This window comes from Oncorhynchus masou, chromosome 31 (assembly GCF_036934945.1).
Source record: "Oncorhynchus masou masou isolate Uvic2021 chromosome 31, UVic_Omas_1.1, whole genome shotgun sequence".
NCBI classification, from domain to species: Eukaryota; Metazoa; Chordata; class Actinopteri; order Salmoniformes; family Salmonidae; genus Oncorhynchus; species Oncorhynchus masou.
In genome coordinates, this window is record NC_088242.1 from 485192 (window position 1) to 501195 (window position 16004).

Sequence of the window (16004 nt, forward strand, 5' to 3'; positions counted from 1 at the left end):
TTGTTTCTGGTGTCCTTTGACAGCTCTTTGGTCTTCGCCATAGTGGAGTTTGGAGTGTGACTGTTTGAGGCTGTGGACAGGTGTCTTTTATACTGATAACAAGGGAGCCTCTTAAAGAAGAAGTTACAGGTCTGTGAGAGCCAGAAATCTTGCTTGTTTGTAGGTGACCAAGTACTTATTTTCCACCATAATTTGCAAATAAATAAATTAAAAATAAATTCATTTTCTGGATTTTTTTTCTTCTCATTTTGTCTGTCATAGTTGAAGTGCACCTATGACATCTCTCATATTTTTAAGTGGGAGAACTTGCACAATTGGTGGCTGACTAAATACTTCTTTGCCCCACTGTATTTATACATGTACATAGAATATAGCTGTTTCATTCAGACCCACCTCCCACTGAAATGGCATGGTGTAGTGGATATACAAGGTTTTACTATACATGCCTACATGTGATTGTGTATGTTTGTCTGAGTGTTTAAATGTATTTGTTTGTGTGTGCGTGTTTTCTGTGTGCCTATGCGTGAACACATGTCCTCCAGAGACGTTTTCGTGGAAGAAGGTAGAGCCGCAGGGTAAAGGTCCGTGCCCCAGGAGGAGACAGTGCTGTTGCATGGTGGGAGATCGGATCATCCTGTTTGGAGGAACCAGGTAAGAGGGTGTAGTGTTGAGTACACATTGTAGTAGTTGGTAGTAGTAGTTAGCAGTAGTTAGTAGTAGTGTTTAGGACACGTAGTAGTAGTGTTTAGGACATGTAGTAGTAGTGTTTAGGACATGTAGTAGTAGTGTTTAGGACACGTAGTAGTAGTGTTTAGGACATGTTGTAGTAGTGTTTAGGACATGTTGTAGTAGTGTTTAGGACATGTTGTAGTAGTGTTTAGGACACGTAGTAGTAGTGTTTAGGACATGTTGTAGTAGTGTTTAGGACATGTTGTAGTAGTGTTTAGGACATGTAGTTGTAGTGTTTAGGACACGTAGTCGTAGTGTTTAGGACACGTAGTAGTAGTGTTTAGGACACGTAGCAGTAGTGTTTAGGAAACGTAGTAGTAGTAGTAGTGTTTACGACATGTAGTATTTAGTACACTTAGCAGTAGAAGTAGTAGTAGTGTTTAGGACACTTCGTACTAGAAGTAGTAGTAGTGTTTAGTACACTTAGTAGTATTAGTAGTAGTAGTGTTTAGTACACTTAGTAGTATTAGTAGTAGTGTTTAGTCCACTTAGTAGTAGTAGTAGTGTTTAGTACACTTGGTAGTAGTAGTGTTTAGTACACTTAGTAGTAGAAGTAGTAGTAGTGTTTAGTACACTTAGTAGTAGTAGTTGTAGTAGTAGTAGTAGTGTTTAGTACAGATAGTATTAGTAGTAGTGTTTAGTACACATATTATTAGTAGTAGTAGAAGTAGTAGACGTTTTTAGTACACATAGTAGTTGTGTTGAGTACACTTAGTATTATTAGTAGCGTTTAGTACACTTAGTATTAGTGGTAGTGTTTAGTACACTTAGTATTAGTAGTAGTGTTTAGTACACTTAGTAGTAGTAGTATTGTTTATTACACTTAGTAGTAGTGTTTAGTACACTTAGTAGTAGTAGTAGTAGTGTTTAGTACACTTGGTGGTAGTAGTTTTTAGTACACATAGTATTAGTAGTAGTGTTTAGTACACATAGTATTAGTAGTAGTGTTTGGTACACTTAGTAGTAGTAGTAGTCGTGTTTAGTAAACTTGGTAGTAGTAGTAGTTGTAGTGTTTAGTACTCTTAGTAGTAAATCAAATCAAAATCAAAACAAATCAAATTTTATTTGTCACATACACATGGTTAGCAGATGTTAATGCGAGTGTAGCGAAATGCTTGTGCTTCTAGTTCCGACAATGCAGTAATAACCAACAAGTAATCTAACTCACAATTCCAAAACTACTGTCTTATACACAAGTGTAAGGGGATAAAGAATATGTACATAAAGATATATGAATGAGTGATGGTACAGAGCAGCATAGGGAAGATACAGAAGATGGTATCGAGTACAGTACATACATATGAGATGAGTATGTAAACAAAGTGGCATAGTTAAAGTGGCTAGTGATACATGTATTACATAACGATGCAGTAGATGATATAGAGTACAGTATATCCGTATACATATGAGATGAATAATGTAGGGTATGTAAACATTATATTAGGTAGCATTGTTTAAAGTGGCTAGTGATATAGTTTACATCATTTCCCATCAATTCCCATTATTAAAGTGGCTGGAGTTGAGTCAGTGTGTTGGCAGCAGCCACTCAATGTTAGTGGTGGCTGTTTAACAGTCTGATGGTCTTGAGATAGAAGCTGTTTTTCAGTCTCTCGGTCCCAGCTTTGATGCACCTGTACTGACCTCGCCTTCTGGATGATAGCGGGGTGAACAGGCAGTGGCTCGGGTGGTTGATGTCCTTGATGATCTTTATGGCCTTCCTGTAACATCGGGTGGTGTAGGTGTCCTGGAGGGCAGGTAGTTTGCCCCCGGTGATGCGTTGTGCAGACCTCACTACCCTCTGGAGAGCCTTACGGTTGTGGGCGGAGCAGTTGCCATACCAGGTGGTGATACAGCCCGCCAGGATGCTCTCGATTGTGCATCTGTAGAAGTTTGTGAGTGCTTTTGGTGACAAGCCAAATTTCTTCAGCCTCCTGAGGTTGAAGAGGCGCTGCTGCGTCTTCTTCACGATGCTGTCTGTGTGGGTGGACCAATTCAGTTTGTCTGTGATGTGTATGCCGAGGAACTTAAAATTTACTACCCTCTCCACTACTGTTCCATCGATGTGGATAGGGGGGTGTTCCCTCTGCTGTTTCCTGAAGTCCACAATCATCTCCTTAGTTTTGTTGACGTTGAGTGTGAGGTTATTTTCCTGACACCACACTCCGAGGGCCCTCACCTCCTCCCTGTAGGCCGTCTCGTCGTTGTTGGTAATCAAGCCTACCACTGTTGTGTCGTCCGCAAACTTGATGATTGAGTTGGAGGCGTGCGTGGCCATGCAGTCGTGGGTGAACAGGGAGTACTGGAGAGGGCTCAGAACGCACCCTTGTGGGGCCCCAGTGTTGAGGATCAGCGGGGTGGAGATGTTGTTGCCTACCCTCACCACCTGGGGGTGGCCCGTCAGGAAGTCCAGTACCCAGTTGCACAGGGCGGGGTCGAGACCCAGGGTCTCGAGCTTGATGACGAGCTTGGAGGGTACTATGGTGTTGAATGCCGAGCTGTAGTCGATGAACAGCATTCTCACATAGGTATTCCTCTTGTCCCGATGGGTTATGGCAGTGTGCAGTGTGGTTGAGATTGCATCGTCTGTGGACCTATTTGGGCGGTAAGCAAACTGGAGTGGGTCTGGGTGTCAGGTAGGGTGGAGGTGATATGGTCCTTGACTAGTCTCTCAAAGCACTTCATGATGACGGAAGTGAGTGCTACGGGCGGTTGTCGTTTAGCCCAGTTACCTTAGCTTTCTTGGGAACAGGAGCAATGGTGGCCCTCTTGAAGCATGTGGGAACAGCAGACTGGTATAGGGATTGATTGAATATGTCCATAAACACACCAGCCAGCTGGTCTGCGCATGCTCTGAGGGCGCGGCTGGGGATGCCCTCTGGGCCTGCAGCCTTGCAAGGGTTAACACGTTTAAATGTTTTACTCACCTCGGCTGCAGTGAAGGAGAGTCCGCATGTTTTCGTTGCAGGCCGTGTCAGTGGCACTGTATTGTCCTCAAAGCAGGCAAAAAAGTTATTTAGTCTGCCTGGGAGCAAGACATCCTGGTCCGTGACTGGGCTGGTTTTCTTTTTGTAATCCGTGATTGACTGTAGACCCTGCACATACCTCTTGTGTCTGAATTGAGATTCTACTTTGTCTCTATACTGACGCTTAGCTTGTTTGATAGCCTTGCGGAGGGAATAGCTGCACTGTTTGTATTCGGTCATGTTTCCAGTCACCTTGCCCTGATTAAAAGCAGTGGTTCGCGCTTTCAGTTTCACGCGAATACTGACATCAATCCACGGTTTCTGGTTTGGGAATAGTAGTAGTAGTTGTAGTGTTTTAGTATGATAGTCATTTAGTTCATTTATCTTTGTTTGGCCATCTTGAAGCATATGGGGACAGCAGACTGGGATAGGGAGATATTGAATATGTCCGTAAACACATCAGACAGCTGGTCTGAGCATACTCTGATGGCGCGGCAAGAGATGCCGTCTGGGCCAGCAGCCTCGCGATGTATCCGTTTAAATGTCTTACTCACGTCGGCCACGGAGATGGAGAGCCCACGGTCCTTGGTAGTGGGCCGCGTCGGTGGCACTGCCTTAAAGCGGGCAAAGAAGGTGTTTAGTTTGTCTGGACGTCGGCTAATTTTCTTTTTGTAGTCTTTGATTGTCTGTAGACTCCGCCACATCTCGTGTCTGAGCCGTTGAATTGTGACTCCACTTTGACCCTATACTGACATGTCGCTTGTTTGATTGCCTTGCGGAGGGAATAACTACATGGTTTGTATTCGCCCATATTCTCGGTCATCTGTCCATGGTTAAATGAGGTGGTTCGCGCTTTCAGCTTTGCACGAATGCCGCCATCTATCCACAGTTTTTGGCTAGGTACAGCATCTCCTATGCACTTCCTTATAAACTCACTCACCGAATCAGCGTATAAATCTATATTATTCTCTGAGCCTGCCCGGAACATGTCCCAGTCCGCGTTATCAAAATAATCTTGAAGTGTGGATTCCAATTAGTCTGACCAGCGTTGAGTGGTCCTTGTCACGGGTACATCCTGTTTGAGTTTCTGCCTATAGGAGGGGAGAAGCAAAAATGACTCCATGTTTGGGGCAGCAGTGTAAGAGCCAGCCCATGTCCAGAACAGGGGTGTAACTAACATGTTGTCTCCTTTCCACAGCCCATGTCCAGAACAGGGGTGTAACTAACATGTTGTCTCCTTTCCACAGCCCATGTCCAGAACAGGGGTGTAACTAACATGTTGTCTCCTTTCCACAGCCCATGTCCAGAACAGGGGTGTAACTAACATGTTGTCTCCTTTCCACAGCCCATGTCCAGAACAGGGGTGTAACTAACATGTTGTCTCCTTTCCACAGCCCATGTCCAGAACAGGGGTGTAACTAACATGTTGTCTCCTTTCCACAGCCCATGTCCAGAACAGGGGTGTAACTAACATGTTGTCTCCTTTCCACAGCCCATGTCCAGAACAGGGGTGTAACTAACATGTTGTCTCCTTTCCACAGCCCATGTCCAGAACAGGGGTGTAACTAACATGTTGTCTCCTTTCCACAGCCCATGTCCAGAACAGGGGTGTAACTAACATGTTGTCTCCTTTCCACAGCCCATGTCCAGAACAGGGGTGTAACTAACATGTTGTCTCCTTTCCACAGCCCATGTCCAGAACAAGGGATGGGAGATGAGTTTAACCTCATGGATCATTCTGACCTCTACATACTAGACCTCAGTAAGTATCCCCTCTCGTTCTCACACTCACTCTCTCTCTCTTTCAATTCAAAGGTCTTTATTGGCATGATAAACATATTTTTACATTGCCAAAGAAAGTGAAATAGATAATAAACAAAAGTCAAATAAACAATGAATGAATGAATAAAAGTGAATGACCTGGTCATAGTAAACACCTACAGTCAGAAAGTTTTTATAGACTTATTTTGTTACAGCCTGAATTCAAAATTGATTAAATAGATTTTTTTTCTCACCCATCTACACGCAATACCCCGTCATTTATAATTATTCAAGCTCTGTCAAATTGGTTGTTGATCATCGCTAGACAGACATTTCCAAGTCTAGCAATAGATTTTCAAGACGATTTAAATCAAAACTGTAACTAGGCCGCTCAGGAACATTCAACAATGTCGTCTTGGTAAGCAACTCCAGTGTATATTTGGCCGTGTTTTATTGGTTATTGTCTTGCTGAATGGTGAATTTGTCTCCCTGTGTCTGGTGGAAAGCAGACTGAAACAGGTTTTTCTCTAAAATTTGGCCTGTGCCTCGCTCTATTACGTTTATTTTCATCCTAAAAAAATCTCCTAGTCCTTGCCAATTAATTTTATTTGATTTTTAACTTAAACTTTATTTAACTAGGCAAGTCAGTTAGGAACAATGATGGTCTACCAAAAGGCCTCCTTTGGGGTTGGGGGCTGGGATAAAAAATATAGGACAAAACACATCACGACAAGAAAATGAATGAAAAGCATACCCATAACATGATTCAGCCATGCTTGAAAATATGAAGTGGTACTCAGTGGTGCCTTTCAAATCAAATTTTATTTGTTACATGCGCAGAATACAACAGGTGTAGACCTTACAGTGAAATGCTTACTTCAAAGCCCTTAACCAACAATGCTGTATTAAGAAAATAAGAATAACAAATAATTAAATAGCAGCCGTAAATAACAATAGCGGGGCTATACAGGGGTACCGGTACAGAGTCAATGTGCGGGGGCACCATTATTGAGGTAATATCTACATTTAGGTAGAGTTGGGGGGGGGATGCAAATAGTCTGGGAAGCCATTTGATTAGCTGTTCAGGAGTCTTATACAGTGGGGCAAAAAAGTATTAAGTCAGCCACCAATTGTGCAAGTTCTCCCACGTAAAAAGATAAGAGAGGCCTGTAATTTTCATCATAGGTACACTTCCACTATGACAGACAAAATGAGAAAAAACTATTCAGAAAATCACATTGTAGTATTTTTAATGAATTTATTTGCAAATTATGGTGGAAAATAAGTATTTGGTCAATAACAAAAGTTTATCTAAAAAATACACCTGTATTTTTGTAGTGACTGGATATTTTTTTTGTAGTGACTGGGTATATTGTTATACCATCCAAAGTGTAATTAATACAGTTGAAGTCTTAGCCAAATAAATTTCAACTCAGTTTTTTACAATTCCTGACATTTAATCCTAGTAAAAATTCCCTGTCTTAGGTCAGGTAGGATCACCATTTTATTTTAAGAATCTGAAATGTTAGAATAATAGTGGAGAGAATGATTTATTTCAGCTTTTATTTCTTTCATCACATTCTCAGTGGGTCAGACTTTTACATACACTCAATTAGTATTTGGTAGCATTGCCTTTAAATTGTTTAACTTGGGTTAAACGTTTCAGCTAGCCTTCCACAAGCTTCCCACAATAAGTTGGGTGAATTTTGGCCCATTCCTCCTGACAGAGCTGGTGTAACTGAGTCAGGTTTGTAGGCCTCCTTGCTCGCACACACTTTTTCAGTTCTGCCCACACATTTTCTATGGGATTGAGGTTTGTGATGGCCACTCCAATTCCTTGACTTTGTTGTCCTTAGGCCATTTTGCCACAACTTTGGAAGTATGCTTGGGGTCATTGTCCATTTGGAAGACCTAAGCTTTAACTTCCTGACTGATGTCTTCAGATGTTGCTTCAATATATCAGAGCAGCTCACAGATTACTGCACATGTACACCATCCATAATTTAGCCCAAACATCTACCTCTTTCCCCACTGTATTTATTTTATTTATTTATTTTGCTCCTTTGCACCCCATTATTTTTATTTCTACTTTGCACATTCTTCCACTGCAAATCTGCCATTCCAGTGTTTTACTTGCTATATTGTATTTACTTTGCCACCATGGCCTTTTTTTTTGCCTTTACCTCCCTTATCTCACCTCATTTGCTCACATCGTATATAGACTTGTTTCTACAGTATTATTGACTGTATGTTTGTTTTACTCCATGTGTAACTCTGTGTTGTTGTATGTGTCGAACTGCTTTGCTTGATCTTGGCCAGGTCGCAATTGTAAATGAGAACTTGTTCTCATCTTGCCTACCTGGTTAAATAAAGGTGAAATAAAAAATTAAATCCACATAATTTTCCCTCCTCATGATGCCATTTATTTTGTGAAGTGCACCAGTCCCTCCTGCAGCAAAGCACCCCCACAACATGATGCTGCCACCCCTGTGCTTCACAGTTGGGATGGTGTTCTTCGGTGTGGAAGCCTCCCCCTTTTTCTTCCAAACATAACTTTGGTCATAATGGCCAAACAGTTCTATTTTTGTTGTAATTTCAGAAAATGTCCATAATACACTCTTTACAAAACATTAATTACTCCTGCTCTTTGCATGACAGACTGGCCAGGTGAATCCAGGTGAAAGCTATGATCCCTTATTGATGTCACTTGCTAAATCCACTTCAATCAGTGTAGATGAAGGTGGAGGAGACAGGTTAAAGAAGGATTTATTAGCCTTGAGACAAGTGAGACATGGATTGTGTATGTGTGTCATTCAGAGGGTGAATGACAAAATATTTAAGTGCTTTTGGTAGTAGTTGCCAGCTGCACCGGTTTGAGTCAAGAACTGCAACCCTGCTCGGTTTTTCATGCTCAACAGTTCCCCGGGTGTATCAAGGATAGTCCACCACCCAACGGACATCTAGCCACCTTGACACAACTGTGGGAAGCATTGGAGTCAACATGGGCCAGAATCCCTGTGTGAACTCTTTCGACAACTTTTCTAGTCCCTGTCCCAACGAATTAAGGCTGTTGTTATGGCAACTCAATATTTGTGTTAATGTTTGGAACACTCAGTTTATATCTGCAGTTATAGTGGAAGGATAGTGTTTCACAGTATTACTTACCTGCCCGTGTTGTAATTGGCTGTGATATTGGCCTATTGATTTCTCCCACCGGAGCGGGAGAACAGTTCTTGACTGTTTGCCATTGTCCAGTGTAAATCTATTGTTTTTTTGTATTTTTTATATATATTTCAATCTCTTTTTCCATTTATTAATCAAATCAAATCAGGTTTGAGCTTAAGACAACAACAACAGGTAAAATGGTGATGAATGGGCAGAGAGGGTCAGTTAACTACACACAGGGCCTGAGTTTGAGGCTGGGGCCGACAGATAAACAAAATAAACAAAATGGAGTACCGTGATTAATGAACAGTCCAGCAGGCATTAAATTAACCTTCCGTCAACCCGCCTCACCCTATATGATACGGATCTGCTATTTTTTAGACCTTTATAGAACCTACATCAGAAGCTTAACAGCTAATTAGCTATTGAGTCATTGTTAGCCACTGCTAGCGGCCTTTACCTTTAGCTCAGTCTGCACAGCGCGATATCAACCCTGAGCATATTGGACTGCTTTTCTCCACTCGGCTACACGGCTGATGCCTCCCGGACTCTTCACTAACACGACTAGAAGCCACTACATCACTGCATTCCTGCCGTAAGCTCTGGACCTTTGCATCGGATCATTGCAGCTAGCTAGCTGCTACCAAGTGGCTATAGTGGCTAACTCCCTTGTCTCGAAGCTAGCATCAATTAGCCTCGAGCCAGGCGCCTATTTTGCCAATTGGCCTGGACCCTTTGTCGACACGGATCCATCACGGCTGGTCTGTCGGCGTAATTCCATCCGATGTGCCTTCAAACGGCACCTGCCGGACGTCGGTGAAGACGCTTCTGCTATCCCCGGCCTGCTAACTTTACGGACGCCGTGTTTCCCGCTTGCTAGCGTAGTAATAATTACCTAACGGCTTCCCTGTTTCATCTATTGCTGTTCACTGGACCCTATGATCACTTGGCTACATAGCTGATGCCTGCTGGATTGTTCATTAATCACGGTACTCCATTTTGTTTATTTTGTTTATCTGTCGGCCCCAGACTCAAACTCAGGCCCCGTGTGTAGTTAACTGACCCTCTCTGCCCATTCATCACCATTTTACCTGTTGTTGTTGTCTTAAGCTGGGGCGGCAGGGTATCCTAGTGGTTAGAGTGTTGGGCTAGTAACGGGAAGGTTGCGAGTTCAAACCCCCGAGCAGACAAGGTACAAATCTGTCGTTCTGCCCCTGAACAGGCAGTTAACCCACTGTTCCCAGGCCGTCATTGAAAATAAGAAGTTGTTCTTAACTGACTTGCCTGGTTAAATAAAGGTTAAAAAAAAGCTGATTAGCTGTTGTTGTCTTAGCTAGCTCTCCCACTCAACATCTGTGATTGCTTTTTGTCTCTCTCTAATGTCAATATGCCGCCAACTTTATGGTTTTTACTTTCTAATTCCGTTTATATTTTTAGTTTTCCCTCGCTCAACTTTTTTCATTCAACTTTTTCAAAAGCAGAATATTACAGCCAATCACAACACTGGCGGGTTAAGTAATACTGTCAAACACCATCATTCCATTATTACTGAAGGTATATTATGGACATTTTCAGGAAATACAATGCAAAAATACAACAAGAATCCTATTGGTTCCACCTTTAACAAGCTAACTTTCTACTGAATCAGTCTTTACCCCCCTCTGACTTTCTACTGAATCTGTCTGAACTCTACCCCCCGACCTTCTACTGAATCAGTCTGTACTCTACCCCCCCTCTGACCTTCTACTGAATTTGTCTGAACTCTACCCCCACCTCAGACTTTCTACTGAATCTGTCTGAAATGTACCCCCCTCTGACCTTCTACTGAATCTGTCTGAACTGTACCCCCTCTGACCTTCTACTGAATCTGTCTGAACTGTACCCCCCCCCCTCTGACCTTCTACTGAATCTGTCTGAACTGTACCCCCCCCTGACCTTCTACTGAATCAGTCTGAACTGTAGCACCCCTGACCTTCTACTGAATCAGTCTGAACTCTACCCCCCCCCCGACCTTCTACTGAAGATGTTTAATAGCGCAAATAAATTGACTCTCTTTGTGTGAATGATTATATTAGAGCTATGATACCTCCTGTGACTCATCATGTTAAAGGTGTTTTTGTCTCCTGCTGTACCAGGTCCTAGTCTGAAGACATTATGCAAGCTAGCTGTTATTAACTACAGTCTTGACCAGGGTGGTCTACCACACGACATCAGGTAATTCTTCATGTTCTTTCCTACTCTTCTTCCTTTTGTCCTTCTCTCTCATTCCCTTCCTTTTATCCTCCTTTTCACTCTTCCTCTTTTCTCTTCTTCCTCTTCCTCATCTTCCCTCTCGTCCTCTTATCTCCCATTCCTCATGAAACCAGACATATTGTCTATTCTCTTCTTCTCTCCTTCTCCACATCTCTCCTCTTCTTCTTGCCATCTCTCTTCTTGTCTCATCTCTTCTTCTCCTCTCATATCTCTTCTCTCCTCTTCATCGCTTCATATCTCTTCTTCTCTTTTCCTTTTCTCTTCTCTCTTCCACTTCTTCCCCCAACCAGTACTCATATGGGTTATTTTATCACCCCTTTATATTCTTGTTACTATTGCACAGCCTTGCCAGTGTCTCGTCCGATAATATGGTCATCATTTTATATTCCACGCTTGACTACTAATGTTCTGATAATGTTCTGCATGTCAGCTGCTACCACTACTACTAATGTTCTGATAATGTTCTGCATGTCAGCTGCTACCACTACTACTAATGTTCTGATAATGTTCTACATGTCAGCTGCTACCACTACTACTAATCCTCTACATGTCAGCTGCTACCACTACTACTAATGTTCTGATAATGTTCTACATGTCAGCTGCTACCAATACTACTAATGCTCTACATGTCAGCTGCTACCACTACTACTAATGTTCTGATAATGTTCTGCATGTCAGCTGCTACCACTACTACTAATGTTTTGATAATGTTCTGCATGTCAGCTGCTACCACTACAACTAATGTTCTGATAATGTTCTGCATGTCAGCTGCTACCACTACTACTAATGTTCTGATAATGTTCTGCATGTCAGCTGCTACCACGACTGCTAATGTTCCGATAATGTTCTGCATGTCAGCTGCTACCACTACTACTAATGTTCAACATGTCAGCTGCTACCACTACTACTAATGTTCCGATAATGTTCTGCATGTCATCTGCTACCACTACTACTAATGCTCTACATGTCAGCTGCTACCACTACTACTAATGTTCTACATGTCAGCTGCTACCACTACTACTAATGTCCAACATGTCAGCTGCTACCACTACTACTAATGCTCAACATGTCAGCTGCTACCACTACTACTAATGTTCTGATAATGTTCTGCATGTCATCTGCTACCACTGCTACTCATGTTCTGATAATGTTCTGCATGTCAGCTGCTACCACTACTACTAATGTTTTGATAATGTTCTGCATGTCAGCTGCTACCACTACTACTAATGTTCTGATAATGTTCTGCGTGTCAGCTGCTACCACTACTACTAATGTTCTGATAATGTTCTACATGTCAGCTGCTACCACTACTACTAATGTTCAACATGGCAGCTGCTACCATTACTACTAATGTTCTGATAATGTTCTGCATGTCAGCTGCTACCACTACTACTAATGCTCTACATGTCAGCTGCTACCACTACTACTAATGTTCAACATGTCAGCTGCTACCACTACTACTAATGTTCTGATAATGTTCTGCATGTCAGCTGCTACCACTACTACTAAAGTTCTGATAATGTTCTACATGTCAGCTGCTACCACTACTACTAATACTCTAGATGTCAGCTGCTACCACTAGTACTAATGTTCAACATGTCAGCTGCTACCACTACTACTAATGTTCTGATAATGTTCTGCATGTCAGCTGCCACCACCACAACAAATGTTCTGATAATGTTTGGTGTGTCAGCTGCTACCTCTAGCACTAATGTTCTGATAATGTTCTGCATGTCAGCTGCTATACTAATGTTCTGTATGTCAGCTGCTACGACTACTAACTAATGTTCCGATAATACTACTAATGTTCTGCAACATGTCAGCTGCTACCACTACTACTAATGTTCATGTCATGTCAGTTCAACATGTCAGCTGCTACCACTACACTACTACTGTTTAACATGTCAGCTGCTACCACTACTACTAATGTTCTGATAATGTTCTGCATGTCAGCTGCTACCACTACTACTAATGTTTTGATAATGTTCTGCATGTTAGTTGCTACCACTACTACTAATGTTCTGATAATGTTCTGCATGTCAGCTGCTACCACTATAACTAATGTTCTGATAATGTTCTGCATGTCAGCTGCTACCACTACTACTAATGTTCTGATAATGTTCAACATGTCAGCTGCTACCACTACTACTAATGTTCTGATAATGTTCTGCATGTCAGCTACCACTACTACTAATGTTCTGCATGTCAGCTGCTACCACTACTACTAATGTTCAACATGTCCGCTGCTACCACTACTACTGATGTTCTAACATGTTCCGCAGCTGCTACCACTACTACTAATGTTCATAATGTTCATGTCAGTTGCTACCACTACTACTTATGTTCTGATAATGTTTGCGTGTCCACTACTAATGTTCTAAATGTTCAACATACTAATGTCTGCTGCTACCACTACTACTAATGTTCAACATGTCCGCTGCATACCACTACTACTATTGTTCTATGTCCGCTGCATGTTCAGTCTGCTACCACTACTACTAATGTTCAACATGTCCACTTCTACCACTACTACCACTAATGTTCAACATGCTACCACTACTACTATTGTTCTACATGTCCACTGTTACTACTACTAATGTTCAACATGTCATGTCCACTACTACTAATGTTCAACATGCTGCTACCACTACTACTAATGTTCAACATGTCCGCTGCTACCACTACTACTAATGTTCAACATGTCAGCTGCTACCACTACTACTAATGTTCTGATAATGTTCTGCATGTCAGCTGCTACCACTACTACTAATGTTCAACATGTCCTCTGCTTTTTATTTATTTTTTATTTCACCTTTATTTAACCAGGTAGGCTAGTTGAGAACAAGTTCTCATTTACAACTGCGACCTGGCCAAGATAAAGCATAGCAGTGTGAACAGACAACACAGAGTTACACATGGAGTAAACAATTAACAAGTCAATAACACAGTAGAAAAAAAAGGGGAGTCTATATACAATGTGTGCAAAAGGCATGAGGAGGTAGGTGAATAATTACAATATTGCAGATTAACACTTGATTGATAAATGCTCATGTACAGGTAGAGATATTGGTGTGCAAAAGAGCAGAAAAGTAAATAAATAAAAACTGTGGGGATGAGGTAGGTGAAAAAGGGTGGGCTATTTACCAATAGATTATGTACAGCTGCAGCGATCGGTTAGCTGCTCAGATAGCTGATGTTTGAAGTTGGTGAGGGAGATAAAGGTCTCCAACTTCAGCGATTTTTGCAATTCGCTCCAGTCACAGGCAGCAGAGTACTGGAACGAAAGGCGGCTGATAATGAGGTGTTGGCTTTAGGGATGATCAGTGAGATACACCTGCTGGAGCGCGTGCTACGGATGGGTGTTGCCATCGTGACCAGTGAACTGAGATAAGGCGGAGCTTTACCTAGCAAGGCCTTGTAGACGACCTGGAGCCAGTGGGTCTTGCGACGAATATGTAGCGAGGGCCAGCCGACTAGAGCATACAAGTCGCAGTGGTGGGTAGTATAAGATGCTTTAGTGACAAAACGGATGGCACTGTGTTAAACTGCATCCAGTTTGCTGAGAAGAGTGTTGGAAGCAATTTTGTAGATGACATCGCCGAAGTCGAGGATCGGTAGGATAGTCAGTTTTACTAGGGTAAGCTTGGCAGCGTGAGTGAAGGAGGCTTTGTTATGGAATAGAAAGCCGACTCTTGATTTGATTTTCGATTGGAGATGTTTGATATGGGTCTGGAAGGAGAGTTTGCAGTCTAGCCAGACACCTAGGTACTTAAAGGTGTCCACATATTCTACCACTACTACTAATGTTCTACATGTCAGCTGCTACCACTACTACTAATGCTCTTCATGTCAGCTGCTACCATACATGTCAGCTGCGACCACTACTACTAATGTTCATCATGTCAGCTGCTACCATAATGTTCCACTACTACTAATGTTCTGATAATGTTCATGTCAGCTGCTACCACTACTACTAATGTTCTGATAATGTTCTGCATGTCATGTCAGCTGCTACCACTACCAATGTTCTGATAATGTTCTAATGTCAGCTCAACCACTACACTGTTCAACTGTCAGCTGCCACCACTACTACTAATGTTCTGATAATGTTCTGCATGTCACCACTGCTACTAATGTTCACTACTACTAATGTTCTGATAATGTTCTGCATGTCAGCTGCTACCACTGCTACTAATGTTCTGATAATGTTCTGCATGTCAGCTGCTACCACTACTGCTAATGCTTCAACATGTCAGCTGCTGTCAGCTGCACCACTACTACTATGTCATGTTCTGATAATGTTCTGCATGTCAGCTGCTACCACTACTACTAATGTTCTGATAATGTTCTGCATGTCAGGTGCTACCACTACTACCAATGTTCTGATAATGTTCTGCATGTCAGCTGCTACCACCACTACTACTAGTGTTCAACATGTTCATAATGTTCTGCCACCACTACTACTAATGTTCTGATAATGTTCTGCATGTCAGCTGCCACCACTACTACTAATGTTCTGATAATGTTCTGCATGTCAGCTGCTACCACTACTACTAATGTTCTAATGATGTCATGTTCTGCATGTCAGCTGCTACCACTACTACCAATGTTCTACCACTATAATGTTCTGCATGTCAGCTTACTACCTCTACTACCAATGTTCTGATAATGTTCTGCATGTCAGCTGCTACCACTACTACTGCTAATGTTCTGATAATGTTCTGCATGTCAGCTGCTACCACTACTACCAATGTTCTGATAATGTTCTACATGTCACTACTACAAATGTCTGCTACCACTACTACTAATGTTCTGATAATGTTCTGATAATGTTACTGCACTGCTGATGTCAGCTGTCTACCACTACTACTAATGTTCTGATAATGTTCTACATGTCAGCTGCTACCACTACTACTAATGTTCTGATAATGTACTACTAATGTTCTGATAATGTTCTTCATGTCAGCTGCTTCCACTACTACTAATGTTCTGATAATGTTCTTCATGTCAGCCGCTACCACTACTACCAATGTTCTGATAATGTTCTACATGTCAGCTGCATACCACTACTACCAATGTTCTGATATCAGCTTCACCTCTACTACCAATGTTCTGATAATGTTCTACATGTCA

The 16004-nt window shown here is 42.0% G+C and overlaps 1 protein-coding gene across 10 annotated transcripts in view; it reads left to right on the top strand.

The window, feature by feature from the left end:
* The window catches only part of LOC135523341 (kelch domain-containing protein 3-like), a 154592-nt gene that overhangs the window by 82587 nt on the left and 56001 nt on the right, over positions 1 to 16004 (top strand). For 9 of the 10 annotated variants that reach the window (XM_064949951.1, XM_064949959.1, XM_064949960.1 and 6 more), the window contains 3 exons: positions 543 to 651; positions 5381 to 5454; positions 10754 to 10832. In XM_064949951.1, the coding sequence (XP_064806023.1) occupies positions 543 to 651; positions 5381 to 5454; positions 10754 to 10832 (262 nt within the window). Of the gene's footprint in view, positions 1 to 542; positions 652 to 4841; positions 4969 to 5380; positions 5455 to 10753; positions 10833 to 16004 lie in introns of those variants that run through there. The other variant, XM_064949961.1, reaches the window with a different exon arrangement.